Source organism: Hemitrygon akajei, chromosome 8, assembly GCF_048418815.1.
Source record: "Hemitrygon akajei chromosome 8, sHemAka1.3, whole genome shotgun sequence".
Taxonomy (NCBI): domain Eukaryota; kingdom Metazoa; phylum Chordata; class Chondrichthyes; order Myliobatiformes; family Dasyatidae; genus Hemitrygon; species Hemitrygon akajei.
This window is the reverse complement of record NC_133131.1, coordinates 103,404,807-103,424,380: the sequence shown is the minus strand read 5'-3', so window position 1 is coordinate 103,424,380 and position 19,574 is coordinate 103,404,807. Positions and strand designations below refer to the sequence as shown.

At 38.6% G+C, this 19,574-nt stretch overlaps 1 protein-coding gene across 1 annotated transcript in view; it reads right to left on the bottom strand.

Moving 5' to 3' along the window:
* Positions 1-10,264: 10,264 nt before the first annotated feature.
* LOC140732128 (uncharacterized) overlaps positions 10,265-19,574 on the bottom strand; it is a 205,073-nt gene continuing 195,763 nt past the window's right edge. Inside the window, exons 59-64 of the mRNA XM_073054312.1 lie at positions 18,688-18,822; positions 17,920-18,023; positions 16,188-16,280; positions 15,201-15,306; positions 13,705-13,842; positions 10,265-11,697 (exon numbers count right to left, since the gene is read on the bottom strand). Of these exons, the coding sequence (XP_072910413.1) occupies positions 11,614-11,697; positions 13,705-13,842; positions 15,201-15,306; positions 16,188-16,280; positions 17,920-18,023; positions 18,688-18,822 (660 nt within the window). The 3' untranslated portion in view covers positions 10,265-11,613. The remainder of the gene's footprint in view (positions 11,698-13,704; positions 13,843-15,200; positions 15,307-16,187; positions 16,281-17,919; positions 18,024-18,687; positions 18,823-19,574) is intronic.

Genomic DNA, 19,574 nt, shown 5'->3' with positions numbered 1-19,574 from the left:
ATACTCTGCCATGCCTCTTGATCCCTTTTAACATTATCTTCCTTCTGAATGCAAATTTAATCCTTAAAATCTAATGAGCCTGAAGTTCCTGTGGACAGAGTCTCCCAAAGGAAATGTAGTTTAATGACGAGGGAGAAAAGGCTTTTGGCTTCAGACTGACCTTGGTGATGTCCTGTCGGAAATTTGAAGGTCTGTATATTTAAGTATATTTGGATGGACTTTTGACTAGATAGTAGAACAGCATTGCCTATATCTGCATCATTCACATTTATTTCATCATCTTCTGCTACCTCTGTCATCAATAGTATATTGTCATATCCTTAGCAAATCCAATTTTCCCAGAACCAGTTCCAAAATGAAAAGATTGTGGTCCGTTGATTCGACCTTGCAACAAAATATTCATTTAGGATCAGATCACTGGTCACTGGATTGAGAAACGTGTGTTAGTTGTTCCGAACTTCAGTGTTACCCCTTTAAGAGGCCTTGAATAGCAGAAGATACACACTTCATTAAAATGAATTTTGTTGGGACTGCTGAACAGTTGGCTCTGATGAATAATTCAACAGATATTTCTTGTACCCATTCCCCATCTCCTTTCCCCTTCTGCTGGACTTTTTTTTTAATGGTGAATTTCATGAAGCTATTGTCCAATCCATATGCCACATTGCTTCTGATTACTCTAAAACATATCAATATAACTTAAAGTCATGTTGACATAGAAATTCTGTTGCATAGCAAATGATTTTAATCACCACTGCAATAAAGCGTAATCACTATTAGAGTATGCCTTATGCAAACACTCTCATTTTGGAGATGTAATCCAATTTAGATGACATTTAGTCACTGGAGTCAATGGACATGCATACTGATGTCAACCAATGACCGTTGTCTCGTGCATTGCATGCTTATCGTCTGCTCCAGCAGTCACGATTACCTGGGCTTTCCATAGTCACAGGAAAGTACAGCACAGAAACAGGGCCTTTGGCCAGTCTAGTCCATTTAACCTGCCTACTCCCATCGACCCGCACCAAGACCATAGCCCTCCATACACCGACCACCCACGTACCAATCCAAACTTCTCTTAAACGTTGAAATCCTGCTCACATGCACCACTTGCACTGGCAGCTCATTCCACACTCTCAGGACCCTCTATCTATGCCCTCATAATTTTGTATACCTCTATTAGATCTCCCCTCAATCTTCTACATTTTAATTTTTATTCAGATACTGCTCAGAATAGGCCCTTCGAGCCGTGCCACCCTCTGATTTAATCCTAAATGCAGGGCAATTTACAATGAGCGATTTACCTGCCAGCTGGTATGTCTTTGGACTGTGGGAGGAAACCCACGTGGTCACAAGGAGAACGTAAAAACTCTCCCTGGGCCACCATATTCCAAGGAATAAAGTCCTAACCTTTTCAATCTTTCCTTATAACTCAGGTCCTCTAGTCCCAGCAACACCCTTGTACATTTCTCTGTACTCTTTCAACCTTATTTGCATCTTTCCTGTAGGCAAGTGACCAAAACTACACACAATATTCCAAATTAAGCACCACCAACATCTTGTACAACTTGAACATCCCAACTCCTGTACTCAGTAGTTTTATTTATGAAGTCCAATCTGCCGAAAGTTTTCTTTACAACCCTATTTGACTGAATTGCCACTTTCAATGAATTAGGGACCTGTATTCCCCAATCCCTTTGCTCTTCAACAGTCCTTAGTACCCTGCTGTTCACTCCCTAAGACCTACCCTGGTTGGTCCTACTGAAGTGCAAAACCTTGCACTTGTCTCCATTAAATTCCCTCAGCCATTTTGCAGCCCATTTTTTCAGCTGGTCCAGATCCTGCTGCAAGCTCCGACAGTGTTGCTTGCTGTCTACTACACCCCTAATCCTGATGTCATTCGCAAATTTGCTGATCCAGTTAATCGCATTATCATCCTGATTATTGATTATGGATAACAAACAAAAACAGATCCAGCACCAGTCTCTGCAGCACTCCACTAGTCACAGGCTTCCAGTGGGGTAGACAACCACCTTCCACCATTCTTTGGCTTCTCCCACAAAGCCCGTGTCTAATCAAATTTACCAGCTCATCTTGAATGTCGAGCAACTGAACCTTGACCAACTTCCCATACGGGACCTTGTCAAATGCCTTGCTGAAGTCCGTGTAGAAAATATCATATAACCATATAACAATTACAGAATGGAAACAGGCCTTCTAGTCCATGCCGACTCTTATACTAATCTAGTCCCACTGGCCCGCACTCAGCCCATAACCCTCCATTCCTTTCCTATCCATATACCTATCCAATTTTGCTTTAAATGACAATACCGAACCTGCCTCTACCACTTCTACTGGAAGCTCATTCCACACAGCTACCACTCTCTGAGTAAAGAAATTCCCTCTCGTGTTACCCTTAAACTTTTGTCCCCTAACTCTCAAATTATGTCCTCTTGTTTGAATCTCCCCTACTCTCAATGGAAAAAGCCTATCCACTGCCTTGCCTTCAACTTTTCTGGTAACATCAAAAAAAATTCTGAGTTTGGTTAGACATGACCTCTGTTGACCATCCCTGATCAGTTTGTCTATCCAAATACTCATATGTCCAGTCCCTTAGAATACCTTCCTATAACTTTCTCACTGCTGATGTTAGGCTCACCAACCTATAATTTCCTGGTTTATTTTGGAGCCTTTCTTCAACAGCAGAACAACTTGATTTATCCCCCACTCCTCCAGTACCTCACTTGTCACTAAGTGACAATAATGACTTAAATACCTCTGCTAGGGCCCCTGCAATTTCTGCACTTACCTCCCACAGGGTCTGAGGAAACATCCCATCAGGCTCTAGGGATTTATCCACCTTAATTTGCCTCAAAAAGAAAGAAATACCACCTCCTCTGTAATCTGTATGGGGTCCATGAAGTTGATGGCACTTTGCCTCACCTCTTTAGACTCAGTGTCCATCTCCTGAGAAAATACAGATGCAAAAAATATCCATTTTAAATCTCCCCCATCTCTTTTGGCTCCATGCATGGATTACCATTCTGATCTTCCAGAGGACTAAATTTTGTCCCTTGCAACCCTTTTGTTCTTAACGTATCTGTAGAATACCCTGGGGTTCTTCTTCACCTTGTCTGCTGGGGCAAACTCATGAGGCCCTCTTGATTTTTTTTCTTAAATGTTCTCTTGCTTTCTTGTATTCCATAAGCCCCTCATTTGTTCTACCTGCCTGTAGCTGCTATGCACCTCCATTCTTTTAACCAGGGCCTCAATATCTCTTGAAAGCCAAGGTTTCCTTGCTTGTTATTCATACAAGCTTTGCACTATCAACATTTCACTTTTTGAAGGTCTCCCACTTACAAAGTATACCTTTGCCGGAAGGCTGCTATGGAGATCAAGTCATTGGGTAAATTTAAGGCAGAGGTGATTGATTCTTGATTATTCAGGGCATGAAGGGATAAGGGAGAAGACCATAAGACCTCGGAGCAAAATTAGGCCATTCAGCCCATTGAGTCTGCTCTGCCATTCCACCATGGCTGATCCCGGATCCCACTCAACCCCATACACATGCCTGCTCACCATATCCTTTGACGCCCTGACTAGGAAACTATCAAATTCCACCTTAAATACACCCACACTGGGCCTCCACTGCAGTCTGTGGCAGAGCATTCCACAGATTCAGTGCTCTCTGGCTAAAATAATTCCTCCTTGCCTCTGTTCAAAAAAATAGGTCCTTAATTTTGAGGTTGTGCTCTTTAGTTCTGGATACCCCCACCGGCGAAAACATCCTCTCCACGTCCACCTTATCTAGTCCTTTCAACATTCGATAGGTTTCAATGAGATCTCCACATATTCTTCTAAATTCCAGTGAGTACAGGCCCAAAGTTCCCAAACGCTCCTCATATGTTAACCCCTTCGTTCTCAGATTTACATTTTGTGAAACTCCTCTGGACTTTCTCCAGTGACAGCACATCCTTTATGAGATTATAGGGCCCAAAACTGTTAACTGGAGCAGCCTGACTAGTGTCTCAGCATTATCTCCTTGGTTTTATATTCTATTCCCCTTGAAATAAATGCTAACAATGCATTTGCCTTCTTTACCACAGACTCAACCTGTAAATTAACCTTCTGGAAGTCTTGCATGTAGACTCCTAAGTCCCTTTTCACCTCTGATGTTTGAATGTTCTCCCCATCTAGATGATAGTCTGCACTATTGTTTCTTTTACCAAAGTGCATTATCATACATTTCCCGGCACTGTATTCCATCTACCACTTTTTTGCCCATTCTTGTATTTTGTACCATTTGTAACCTTTGCCACAACGCCATCAATTCCATTATCTAAATCATTGCCAAACAATGTCAAAAGCAGTGGTCCCAATACTGATCCCTAAGGAACACAACTAGTCACTGGCAGCCAATCAGAAAAGGCCTCTTTTATTCCCATTCACTGCCTCCTGCCTGTCAGCCATTCCTCTATCCATGCCAGAATCTTTCCTGTAACGCTATAAGATTTTATCTTGTTAAGCAGCCTCATGTGTGGCACCTTATCAAACACCTTCTGAAAATCCAAGTAAACGACATCCACTGCCTCTCCTTTGTCCACTCTGCTTGTTACTTCCTCAAAGAATTCTAACAGATCTGTCAGGCAGATTTCCCTTTACAGAAACCATTATGACTTTGACTTATTTTATCATTAGTTTCCAAGTACCCTGAAACCTCATCCTTAATAATGGACTCCAACATTTTCCCAACCTTTGAGGTTAGGCTAATTGGCCTCTAATTTCATTTCTTTTGCTTTCCTCTCTTCTTAAGGAATGGAATGAGATCTGTAATTTTCCAATCCTCCAGGACCGAGCCAGAATCAAATGGTTCAAAGGTTCAATTTAATGTCAGAGAAATGTATACAATATACATCCTGAAATACTTTTACTTCGCAAAACATCCACAAAAACAGAGAAGTGCCCTAAAGAATGAACAACAGTTAAACGTGAGAACCCCAAAGTTCCCCAGCTCCCTCGTCCTGCGCGTAAGTGGCAGCCAGGCAGCGACAACCCCCCCACCACCCCCCAGCAAAAAAAGCACACCCGCTACCAAACACAAGTGTGAGCTAAGCGATAGCAAAGACACTGACCTTGCAGTTATCCCAAAGACTATCGCATTTCATCCAGCATTCAACAAGCCACAGGTTCTCTCTTTCCTTAATCAGGAAGAGGGAGGTCTCCTCCATTTTCACAGCAAATGTGATCATGATCAATGCATCCGTTATCTCTTCAGCAACCTCCTTCAGGACTCTGGGATGTCGTCCATCTGCTGCAGGTGACTTTTCCACCTTAAGACATTTGAGTTTGCCTAGACTGTTTCCATTGCATAGCAATGGCACTTCACTCCTGCTTCCTGACATTTAGCGATATCTGGTACACTACTAGTGTCTTCCACAGTGAAAACAGATGCAGCGTACTCATTAAGTTCACCTGCCATTTCTTTGTCCCCCATTACTACCTCATCAGCAAAATTTTCCAGTGGTTCACTATCGACTCTCACCTCCCTTTAACTTTTTACAGAACTGAAAAAACTTGTAGTAATCTGCTCTATATTATTGGCTAGTCTGTCATTCATCTTTTCTCTTATAGTTTCTTTAGTTCTCTTTTGTTGGATTTTAAAAGCTTCCCAATCATCCAACTTCCCACTCACTTTTGCTACCTTGTATGCCCTTTCCTTGGCTTTTATGCAGTCCTTAACTTCCCTTGTCAGCCACAGTTGCCTAGACCCACCATTTGAGAACTACTTCTTCTGTGGGACATAGTTATTCTGCACCTTGTGAACTATCCCCAGAAACTTCAGCCATCTCTGTTCTGTCATCATCCTCGCCAGTATCCTCCTCCAATCCACATGAGTAAGTTCCTCTCTCATGCCTCTGTAATTCCCTTTATTCTCCTGTGATACTGATACACGTGACTTCTGCTTCTCCCTCTCAAATTTCTGCCTCGTAAGGGTTCCTTTGCGTTAAGCTCCCAATAAGATCTGGGTTATTACACAACACCCTATCCATGATAGCCTTTCCCCTAGCAGGCTCAAGCACAAGCTGCTTTTAAAAAGCCATCTCAGAGACATTCCACAAACTCCCTCTCTCGTGATCTGTCACCAACCTGCTTTTTCCCAATCCCCTTGCATATTGAAGACCCCCAATGCAGTTGTGACATTACCCTTATTACATGCCTTTTCCAGCTCCCTTTGCAATCTCAACCTCACATCTTTGCTACTACTTGGAGGCCTATATATGACACCCATAATGTTTTTTTACCCTTGCTGTTTCTTAACTCCACACACAAAGATTCAGCATTCTCTGACCCTCTCTTTCCATCAGAGCCTCAGCACCACCAGGAGACTGGGGCAGAGAGAGATAATGAATCAGCCATGATGAAATGACAGAGCCAACTTGATGGGCCAAATGGCCTATGTCTGCTCCTGTATCTTATGGTCTGAAACAGCCTGTCCCGATCCATGCTTGGCAAATCCTTTCTAACACCATCAAATCTGGCTTTCTCCAGTTTAGAATCCCAGCCCACGGACCAAACCTATCTTTTTGCATATTTACTTTGAAACTAATGGCATTATGATCACTTTATGCAAAGTGTTCCCCTGCACAAATTTCTGTCTCATTCCCTAATAGCAAATCAAGCACCACGCACTCTCTCATTGGGACTTCTAACGAAACTTTCCTGAACACACTTGACAAACTCTATCCTATTTAGTCCTTTCACAGTATGGGACTCTCAATCAATACGTAGAGGATTAAAATCACCAATTACTAACTTCTGTTTCTTGCAACAGTCTGCTGTCTCTCTACAAATTTGTTCCTCTAAATCCAGCAGACTGTTGGTGATTTGTAACATAGCCCTTTTAATATGGTCAGTTCTACCCATAACACCTTGCTAGACTATTCTTAAGTCTGTCCTGACTGAGCACTGCTGTGACATTTTCCATAACTATTAATACCACCCTTCCCATTTAAAACAACGGAACCCAGAATATTAAATGCTGCCCCTCCTGCAACCAAGTCTCACTAATGGCTACAATATCATAATTCCATGTATTGATCTCTGAGCTCCTTTTCCTTGTATGTTTTTATTTTCTTTAAAATTCATTTTTCCTATATAATCCAATCAGTTTGCCACCTTGTTCAAGTTACTCCATAGCCTGTCAAATCTCCCAGGATCTTATCCTTTTGCTCTACTGTAATGAAAATCCTTATCTAATTCAATGAAGAATGTGAAAATGCCTCAGACGCTGCAAAGTAGTACTGGGCAGTCATAGAAAGAGACATTAACATTGTGAAGCTACATCTGTAGCAATGGACTGAGCTAAAGGCTCTCACAATAAATGGATCAAATCAAAGCTCTGCCATTTTGTCACACTAAGCCAAGAAGGACAAGGTAACAATTCCATCACCTGATGTGTAGAGGATATTCTAAGATCAACCCCACAATGGCAGGGACAAGGCTGAAGCAATTGGAGCCATATCCGAGCTGAAGCATTATTGATCCATCTTGGCATTCGAATATCTTCCTCACCACCACAGATCCATTCTGCAGTTTAATTCAATACGTATGACAGGGAAAAAAATAGCTAGCAAGCAACCAATGCAACAAACAGGCTAAAGAAATAGACAATATCCAAGCGGCAGGGTTAGGGATTTAGATTTGGAGTGAACTAGCCCTTTAGCATTAAAATATAAAACAACCCAGAAGTCTAGTTGAGTTGGTTACCAACTAGATGACCTCACCATCAGGTGGAATGTGTCAAGCTATCAAGCAGAAGTTGCTATCCACTGAATGACAATTTGGATTTCACCAGAGCCACTCAGCTCCAGACTTTATTGTAGTCGTGGTTCAAACGTGGACCAATGGTCTTCACACTCAGACACAGCAGCCACAAGTCACTGCAGGATACCAACAACCTCGGATACTGCACGACTATCCCACCAGTGATTGCTTGATAGTGATGGAGCTGGACTTGTTGCATAATGTTGTCACGCTGAGACAGAGTTTGATGCAAGTGATTGTCCTGTGCATTTTTTTTATTGTGCTCACAAAACCCTGTTGAACATTGGTAATGTAAAATACTACAAGTCCGGTTCACTGGCAAGGCCAAAGGCAGGACAACTGCCTTGCCTCAGTTGTGGAAGGGACACCTATTGAAGTTGCTGGGGAGGAGACACCAGAGGCAGTGTGGGAGAGAGCAGAGGCCTCTGTGGACACACCAGAATCCATACTGGGTTGGGGCTGGCCTGCCCATTGGTGCTGCTCACTAGTGTTTGCTCAGTGGAAGAACAAATTGGATTAGGACAATTTACCATCAATCTACAGATCATGCTACTCAGGGACTGGGCTATATTATTTTTATCCCTCTGTGTTTTTCTGCAATCATAACCATTTGTGCTAATTGTTGTGCGCTGTTCGTAATGTGATTTGCACCTTGGTCCCAAAGGAACACTGTTTCATTTAGCTATATTCACATATGGTTGAATGGTATTTAAACCTGAACTTGAATTGATTTTCAGAGGTGAGATGAATGAGACAACAGTTAACATCACAACAGTATTTGATTGAGTACATCATGATGTGATGCACTCAAGTGTGCTGGTGATGGTACACTTGGTGTACTGGTAAGACTGAGACCAATGAGTAACAAGCAGAAAACAATTCAATAGCTGGAATCATACCTTGCAGAAAGGAAGATGGTTGTGGTTGTTGAATGTCATTCATTTCAACTCTGGCACAGGCCCAACTATCCCTAAATACTTAATCACTGATCTTCCTTCTACTATAAGGACAAAAGAGATGATGTTTGCTGATGATGTACCATGTTCAATTCCATGAGCATCACATCAGAAAATTATTTGGCCTATGTCTCCATGCAGTAAGAGGTAGGCAAGACTAGATGAAGACAATAACATTCACATCACACAAGTACCAAATAATGACCATTACAAACATGGAGTTCAAACTTGACGTGTTGTGGCAGTGCTATTGTAGAAGGCTCCATTTTCAAAACCTTAGTGCTGTGGTTCCCAAGCTGGGGTCCACAGACCCCTCATTTAATGATTGGGTTCCATGGATAACAAAGGTTGTGAACCCCTGTTCCAGTGAGACTCAATTCGTCAGCTACAATGACTACAGAGTCAGGCAGATGCAGGAAATCCTGCAGTGAGTCATACCTAACACAAATGAAGATGGTTGTGGATGTTGGAATTCAGGATATCACTATAGGAATTCCTCAGATCGGTTTTCTGGACCCAATCATCTTTAGCTGTTTCATCATTGGCTTACTTTCCATCAAATGCTGAGAAATGGGAATGTCCAATTCCATTTGCAACTCCTCAGTAAATGAAGCGGCCAATGCTGCACAGACATGATGGATCAAATGGCTTCCTGTGGTGTTTACTCATGATATTCTCCCCATAAACTTTTTAGCTGTATTCATTACATTCAAGAACATATTGTTTGATACAGTAATGATTTCTACACCCCGCCCCTCTCCTCCTCCTCCAATGTGTATGTGAATTTATTTCCCTTTATTATCACCTTAGAGCTTGTGCAGCCTCAGATAGACCTGAAGAGGTTAAGGGCAGCATGCCATCACCATTGTACCAAGCTAGTACAAATTGGTAGGCCAATTCTCTGAAACTTTAAGAATGTTTAGTCTGAGAGATCTAGTTGTTCACGTTGATTCCAGAAGTGGTACTCTTCCGAGGCTGAGCAAGAGGGAAAAAATAAATCTTATTGAAGCAGTGTCAGGGGAGCTTTATTCTGCTTCAGCCCAGGCTGGCCAGAGGCGCAGATGCATTCTGTTGACAATCACTGATTAAAGTGAGAATCATTTCATTCCCAGTAGTGGTATCATCCATCACTTTGAATGTAACACAGAAAATTTATACCTTGCATTTACACATCACTGTTATTCATGCCAAAAAAACTATTAACTTGGTATGGACTGTTAGTGCAATTGCCAAAATTGGAAGTCACAATCAAGTACTGTATGTGGAGTTTGTGCATTCTCCCTCTGGTCAATCTTCTTCTGTGGGGTTCCTCACATATCCCCAAGGTGTGGACGTTGGTCGGTTAAAAGCTCACTGCAAACTACCCAGGAGTAGGAAAATCAGGATGGACTTGATGGGCTTGTGCAAGAGAATGTAATTAACGACAGTTCTGAGAGCTGCCACACTCAAATGGCCTCTGGCTAAGAAAGCATTAAAGCAAATTAGTATGAAAATCTGAACTTTTATTCTTTAAGGTTCAAAAAATTTGATTTCAATTTGGTTACAAAATGACAAGTGATCAATCTTGCACTTAATTCAGCATTTTATGTATAATTTCCAAATATAATTCTTTTGGAATCCACAAAAGTAAATTTTCCCATTGAATAAAATAAACAATTCTATAATTACAACATCTTTTATATTAAATAAATCACATTAAAAATCATACAAATATTTCTGCCTAGTTCAGCAAGAATCTGGTTAAGAAAGCCCACATGATGTTTTAAGATGGTCTATGTAAGTTCATTTGTTAATGCTATCAATCTCACCTTGTTTTTTTAAAAAATCATTACGTTAACTAAAGCATTAATCCCAGTTCTCACAGGATTCACAGAAACTATTTTAACTTAGTTGACTCTCAGATCATTACTAAAATCTATTGAGGGACCATTAACTAATCAAATAATTAACATATAGGAACCCACTGCATGTTACAACTGTCAATATGTCAAAAAGGCATTTTTGTGGAAAAGAGATTGACTTTCTTCTTAACCAGACTTTTGCTGAACCAGACATAAGTAGATCTAAAGAAAACATTCAACTACATTCAAAAAATTGACTTTAACAGTATTGCATCTTACATTGATTTATTTAACTAACCCAGAATTAAAGTTTAATCTAATGATTAAGGAAAAGTATGTTTTTTTAGATACCAGTTGATGAAATATTATTTACTTTATGAAGATCATTAAATTAATTATATAATACAGTGCAGAAACAAATTACACAAAGTGACAATTTTGTCAGAACAGCTCATTTGCTGGATTCATTTTGACCAGAAACAGTTATCATTTGATGGACTTTCTTCAGGCTGATTGCATCAAAATAGGGAGTATTCAAAAACTGATTTTTATTTCGATATAACTTAATTTTCTGATATTTGTCTTCAACACCACTAATTAACAAATCTTAAATGAACAGATCTTGTGTTTTAAATCTTTTTCCATGTAACACATTGTTCTAGGCATCTTCTGATTTTCCTCCATGATTATACCAGCCACTTGAATAATAGGCATTACAATATTGTAAATCCAGCATTTTTATGATTTAAATTGTAATCTACTCCAGCTTGGTTCCATGTAAAATGTAAGCAGATCAATTGTGCAAAAAGTGTTTTGAAAATCCATCATCGTTAGACAAGTTTAAGTTTAAAAGAAAATCCTTTCGATTGACACAAGAAAATAAATGGCTGAGGTATTTAATATTTATCATATCCTGAGATTTAAAACATTAACTTTGAAAGTAAAGTCAGTATCCTGTTATTAATTTCAGCATTCCATTCTTCACAGCTCTACACCGATGGGTTTCTTTTGTCTACTTCTGCAGCTTCTTCAGCCAGAGGTTCCTCTAACTGATGAGCAAAATTAATGAAGACCTAGTGAATAAAACAGGAATAGGATAAGATGTCAGACAGGTTTTCAACTTCAGGTCTATTGGGGGAGAAAGACTGAATGAATGATGAATACTGATGAGAAGCTCTTTTAACTTCCGTTAGATTTATAGCGAGGGGTGGGAGGTGAAGGGCAATGCAAAGGAAAAGCAAGGGTCGTAAGTCAGACACCATCCACATTTCTAATCAGCTGCACTCAGTAAATTGTAACTTTATTGCTGTGTAATAGGTATTATTTTCAGCATCTTAATTTAAATCGCAGTTGGGCCAAGCTATAGGAATTGCTTAAACCTACTGCAATCATTTAACTTTAGTTCATACAAATTTAGAGCCTACTCGCACATGATTTTCCAATGAGCACCTCTAGTAGGTAAGTTTCCCTGCAGTGAATATGTTCCAAAAGGTATTTAAAAACTTCGTAGTTTCAATCTATGCTACTTCCAACTTGAAATGATGAGCTACATCCAAATAGATTCCCAGCTTTTTATTTTTTGATCTAACTAGTCCTAATTAACATAAAAATACAACAATGTGACATGTTAAATGATCAAAATTAAAATAAAACAAATTAAAACTACTTGCATCAAAAAAACCATAATTAGTTCAAAGCTGAGCACTGCTATTCTAGGCCTTCATTAAATTTAACCACTGTTGCTCATATATGCAAGTGCATAATACAGTTAATGATCAAGACCATATATGGATGAGCTAAAAACAGTAAAGGGATCGGTGGATTGATTACTTTTCCCCTTCACACTGGATCAGGGTGACAGCACCATTCATTCTAACTATGTACTAAACAGTTATGCCATATAAACAACTTGTAAATTAGTGCTGATGGCAACTGTGGCAACTTAAGTCTCATATTTTATGATAGTAAATTCAGATAAGTGACTGGAATGACCCTGGAATTAATTAATTCTGTCAGTAATTAATAGCACTGAACTTCAACCGGTCCTTGTAAAATAATGATAACCTAAATCTGAAACAAAAGCAGAAAATATTTGAAATGGTCAGAAAGTTGGGCAGCAACTATGAAAAAGAAACACTGTTAATGTTTCAGGTCAAAGATCTTTCATAAAATGCTTTCTGATGCGCAGGTTGACCCTGTGGTTAAGCAGGCGTATGTTGGAGCTATATAGGACCCTGGTCAGACCCCACTAGGAGTACTGTTCTCAGTTCTGGTTGCCTCACTACAGGAAGGGTGTGGAAGCCATAGAAAGGGTGCAGAGGAGATTTACAAGGATGTTGCCTGGATTGGGGAGCATGCCTTATGAGAATAGGTTGAGTGAACTCGGCTTTTTCTCCTTGGAGTGACGGAGGATGAGAGGTGATGTCATAGAGGTGTATAAAATGATGAGAGGCATTGATCGTGTGGATAGTCAGAGACTTTTTCCCAGGGTTGAAATGTTTGCCACAAGAGGACACAGGTTTAAGGTGCTGGGGAGTAGGTACAGAGGAGATGTCAGGGGTAAGTTTTTTACTCAGAGAGTGGTGAGTGCGTGGAATGGGCTGCTGGCAACGGTGGTGGAGGCAGATATGATAGGGTCTTTTAAGAGACTTTTAGATTGGTACATGGAGCTTAGTAAAATATAGGGCTATAAGTAAGCCTAGTAATTTCTAAGGTAGGGATGTGTTTAGCACAACTTTGTAGGCCGAAGGGCCTGTATTGTGCTGCAGGTTTTCTATGTTTCCTCTCAGAATCTTGTAAATGAGCACATAAACTTTTGACTGAACTCCGATACTTACTGGATCAAAGGTAGATTTATCCATCAGTACAATCAAGAAACGTATCAGGGAGCAGGAAATGAAATAAATTAATATGTGACAAAGAGCAAGATGAAAATAGAAAATCTGCAGATGCTGGAAATCAGAAGTAAACTCATTAAATGCTGTACTGAATAGGTCATGTGCATCTGTGAAAAGAGGACTGAAACTTTAATTTAACCTTCATCATTTGCTGATATTGCATATCAAATACTTGTATAGTACCTGGTCAAGTGTTGCTTGGCTAATGGAGTAGTGATTTATTTCGAGTTGCTCTTTGTTATCCTCAAGAAACCGGAACATCTTTGTTAAATCACCTTTTTTCTGGGGCACATGATATTCCAGAACATGTTGATGTTCCTCCTGGGGAAAAAGGAAGCAGCAAAGATGAATAACATAGATTGCAAGACTGTATTACAATGGTCCTGTTTCTAACAGCAGAATCAAAGTCTGGTCATTCTTTCTTTAAAAGCTTAATGGCCCTGTTCTTTCTTATTAATCCTCCAGATTCAATTTAATCAGTTTTTCTTTCCCCTTTCCTTTGAATAACAATTTAAAAACAAACCTTCATGAAGGACTTGATATTTATCACTCAGGGAATTTTAAAACTTTCTAAAGTTGTCTAAATTTGGGAATTGTACTTTCAGATAAAGATGTCACTCAGTTATTTAAGGGAGGGAGATGAGGGGATTGAGTTGTCAGCTTCACATCATTTATGGGGAAATAAGTGGAATCTATCAGGAGGGGAAATATTAAATGTCAACAGATGGAATTGTGATAGTTATGCTTGATGAAACTAGTTGAAATATTTTGAAGAGGTCTTTGGATGAGGAGCTTCTGTAGATCTTCTGATCTTCTGAAAGACATTTGATAAGTGTGGAGGAAAAGATAGTGAATTGAAGATTTTGCTAGACAAAGGGTTAATATTGGCTTTTGAATATGGAAACCAGTTAGCAATTTAATTTGTGAGAGATATGGCCTTGGTTTTTAGCAGAGACAAGTCTTAACATAAATACTTGCAGTTGCTTATCTTGTAAGAATTAGCCTTAAGGATATGAGACAAACTGTCTGTTAATATGAAGTTATTCACAGGACTGAATTTTTAGTCTTTTACTGTTGCTATGGGTGTAGCTTATCACAAGAGAACTGCGTGTGAACCTGGTTTATCCTTTGTAATTCACAAGGGAATCAAACAGCCTTTGCTTTTTGATTGATTTGTACATGTAAAAAGGAGCTGTGTTCTCGGTATTATTTGGAGTTTGAAACCCACTGTTGGAGGTTCCATTACCTATGATATCGTGAATAAAGCTCTTTACTCCAAAGTCTGTGTCTAATCTACTTGCAATCAACTTTAATTGAATTTCCTGAACAAATTAATTTCTCTAACAATAAGTTCCAATGCAAATGATTAGAAACATAGGGAATAGGATTCTACCTTCTAATATAGCTCGGTAATTGGTTGGGAAATAGCAGAAAGGAGTTGAGAAAACATTCTGATGGGGCATAACATGAAGTAGTACTTAGTGGTTAGCATTGGGCCTCAGTAAACCCTGGCAAAACTAGCAAAATGCAAAGCTTTCATCACAAAATCTGAGCTATTGTAGCTTAATTATAGCCAAGTAAACTTTACTAAACTTTAAACGTTACTACTTTACTTTAAATTTAACATAACCATTTAATTAATCTTTCTCTTTAATTACATAACATTGTTAATAAAATACCTTCAACGTTGTGCCTGGGAAATGTGACATCAGTAGCTCTGTGAGCTCCATTGCACTGGCTGATTTTTGATAGAGTGCTACTTTAACTGAATAAACTCCACCAAACCTAAGTGATTAACAAAAGAATTAATTTTCTTATTTTTCATGACACAGAAGTGGAAGTAATCTGTAAATTTTTATTTAAAAAATAATTGCTAAAGTACCAGAAAAGTGTTCTAAAAACCTAACAAAATAAAACATTACATATTAAAATGCACTATTTGAAACAGCATTATTACATTGAAATGATTCCTGGTTGGTAGAACTAAATGGACCCTGTAATAACATCAGTTCGTATTCTACCTTCAAAATTCATTCCTTGTGCTTTAATGGGATGAACTTTTAGAAGCAACTACAGTTCTAAATGTGGCCATAAATCGCTGTTCAGGGACATTCGTCTGGCACAAGTTCTCTTGCAAAAAATAATAATGACAATTTTTATCAATGCTTCTTGGCAAATTCTTTAGAAGTTTCTCGCATCTGATAACAAGTTGTACACTACCATGAAAATACCCTTTCTCAGAGTCAAGTGTGTGCATTCTTCCCAGAAATAATCTGATTAATTGATGCCAAATTGGTCAAAATTAACTAGGATTAGGGACAAATATTTGCTTTTAAATCTGAACTATTATTCAACTGGCTAAAATTTAAACATTTGAATTTGTGCCTTGTTTCTCATCATCCCTAAAGATTCAACTGCAAAGTGCTGAGTCATAGCTGAAGAAAAACAAACGGGGAAATGAATCTGCAGGAGGGGCAGCATTGATTTATTGTGTAAATGTGTCCATTGAAGTTTCATTTCAAAGTTTCAATTTTGTTAGAAAAGTCCCTTCATTTTATTCTTGCCACAAAACATAAACAAAACAGGCATTTATTTAAAGAAGATCGTTGCATTCTGTACTTGTCTGTAGTTTAGCAAGGTGGTTCTGTACAGAATGCCAAACCTACCTGTTTTTAATGTGTTTGGGAGAGCCAATGCATCTGAATTTCCCATTTACCATAATGGCAAGTCTGGTACACAAGGCCTCACATTCCTCCATGCTGAAGAAGAAAAAGAACAAGAAAAAAAGGTTTGTGATGGAAAAAAACAATGCACACAGTAAAAAAAAAGGCCATGCACATGCTTTTACCAAGCATTTTGTTTGCATCTCAATTTCAGCCAAAGGATTTAGAAAACATAATTAAATTCTTCAAATGCTTACAGATCAATAGTGTTAAACAATGCTAACAAGACAATAGCTTTAAACATTTGGTAAATCAGTAAATAAGATATCCATTAAGCATTTAACAGACCAATATTGTTTCAGTAAATCGGCCTGGAAGGGAAGTTCAAATCAGTAATGGCTCACTCCACTTCTAAAGCAATCAGTCCATTATAACTCACCATGGTTTTCAAATTTTGCAAAACTATGTAAACAAATTTTTATATAAATATAAATTAGAGCATTTTCAATTTAAGTTATCTCATATTTTTAAAGCCCAACCAACAAAAATGTAGCTTTTTGCCAGAGAAAATTTATCTTGAAAGTACAATTTGTGGTTATAAAATCTTTGCATTGCTGATTAAATAAACCAGTACTTCATCACTAAATAAGCATAGTATATATAATGTGATGTTGTAGGTACTGCATAGAAAAATACCTAGTACATTACATAATTAGTGTGATTTAGGGTTATCTGGTAAGCTTAACTGGTTCAAAAACTCCTCAAGGAGTGAGTGATACTTTCAATAACCCAATACTAATTGTGGCCAACCTTTAGAGACTTTTATTAAAGATTACAAAATGATGATTCAATAAATTAAGAGAAGAACAGGTAATTTTTTGGAGAAAGCAAAAACCCTAGGGTTATGACACCAATAATTGATTGAATAACTACAGTTTTTAACAAATTCACAGCATATCGTGGCTTCAGACATAGAGTGCTGTTTAAGTTGAAGAACACTCAGAGAGGTTCTAAACAGCACAGGACCTTGGAAGTTCAATACTTTCAACAGAGGATGTAGAGGCCAGCATCAGAAGAACATGGATATTATGGATGAATATCATAGAGGAAATTTTGAAGGGAAGTGTAGTTCCAGCCATTAGTACAATGGTGAAAATGCACTGGAAAAGGAGGTTATGGTCAACCAGATAAAAATGGACAAACAGGATAACACATTTGTTATAGTCATATAGTATAACAGTTGTGACTCCAATAAATCCTACTTCGATACTGTGGCAGGGCAGCAACCTGAATAAAGAACTTCAGACATTGGCCGAGCATATCTAAAGTGGAATATTGTTTTTATGGTGAGTGCTTGAATTTTATTCTGTATGGTTTAGGAAATTGTATCTTGGTCCTCTGTGCATTGGAGGTGTAGATACAAGACCACCAGGTACGTGTAACATATCATCTCTTTCAATTCTGTTCTCTAACGTATGGTTCACCCATACTAAAGTTTGAAGGTCATGAATCTATTGCAGATGGTATATTTTCTACTGTACTTTTAGCAAATTTTAATGGACCCCATGCAATTACTTTAACAAGTGTGCAACCTCACTTGCAAAGAATTTTCAGCTTTGGAATTTCAGCTGGCTTTTTGGCATGGCACACCACGCTACACCAAAACAAATACAAATACAGGTTGTGCTTTCATCGTTCATTTGTATGCTATGTGCCAAAAGTCAAGTTGACGTACCTGTGTGATGTCAAGATGGCTGCACACCCAGCCTCCATTTCACTTAGGATCACCTTCCAGAGAAAACGCTTGGATTCAGGATCCATTCCTGTGCTTGGCTCATCCTAAATACAAAAAAATTCCTACACATCAAAATATTATCCTCAGACTGCTTAAAGAAGAGCAGTTAAATCATCTAGGTTATTGAGTGCTATAGTGTAAAACCAGGACTTCTGGCTCACAAAGTTCATGCTAATCTTTTTGTCCTGAAAATTGATGCCTATGCTAATTCAATGTGCCCTTATTAGGACTGTACCTTTCTTTGCATTGCCTATTGAAGTGTTTGTCTGAAATATCTCTTAAATGTGGTTATTGTATCTAATTGTACCAGTTGCTCTGACAGTGTTCCAGATATTCACAATCCTCAAGACCCCTCAGTCCTCTCACCTTAAACCACTGTGTTCTTATTTTCACTCCACCTACCCTGGGGAAAAGATTCTGACTATGAACGTTTCTCATAATCTCATACTTTCATCAGGTCGCCCTCAGCCTTCCTCACTCCAGGGGAAAACAATCTCTCCCATAACTAAAGTCTTAAAACGTCATTGCCTTACATCGTGTTGCATCTTCAGAAAATTGATATCATTGTTCACCCATCTTGCTCCTTTGTCCAGCAAAAAGATCTAACCCAATAATGCAAGCTCTGTTCAATTAAATATTCCAAAAGAAAATCAGAAGCATTTAATGCTAACTGTATAATTGGAATCTCCTGTAAATCTGTAATCTCACCAGTAAAATAACTTGTGGTTTGCCAATCAACGCCAATGCTGTTGACAGCTTCCTCTTGGTGCCACCGCTGTATGTCTTCACTATTTTCTTAATATGTAATGTCAGATGCAGGCGATGAGCAAGATCATGAATAGTCTACAATGGGGGGAGAAGAAATATATTAAAAACTTACCAGACTTGAGACCAATAACAATACACCAATAACAGTTTTTTAACAAAGTACATTTATGAACTGTAAGAAAGCAAATTTGACAGGTAGGCTGAGGCAAAATTAGACAGCAGTGCTTATTACATGGAACAATAACTTCATAGCCTACACCAAAATACAATATTAAAACTGATTAAAATATAGGTAGAAGAACAAACTTTTATTGACAGTCCTAGCTTCAACCCGTTTCATTTGACTTCAACAGCAGCAGAAGAGAGAAATTTTGCTCTAATCATGGAGAAGCTCAAGTTGATCTGAAATTGCCAACCTCTATCAATAATCTGTCATGATAAATTTACAATTCTGAAACGTAAGTAGTCATTTAACTTAATTCAAATTTATATTAAAGATTTCAGAAATTACAGTTGGAAAACTAATTGTCTTTGCTGGACAAATACAGTTGTAAAAGTTCAAGTTTATTGTCATTCAACTATATACGTGTATACTGCCAAATGAAACAATGGTCCTCCAGACCAAGATGCACAACACAGTACATATAACTCATAGACAACATAAAGTAATATTGCCGCAAAGAAATTAAGGTGCATTTACGATAGAAGTTTAAAAAGTAAACAGTATAACACTACTGGTGCATCACATGTGTTAAAATCTGGGTGGTGGCAGGGAGTACGATAATCTCTAAACTGGGCACTCAGCACATGTAAAAGTGGTTGTGAGT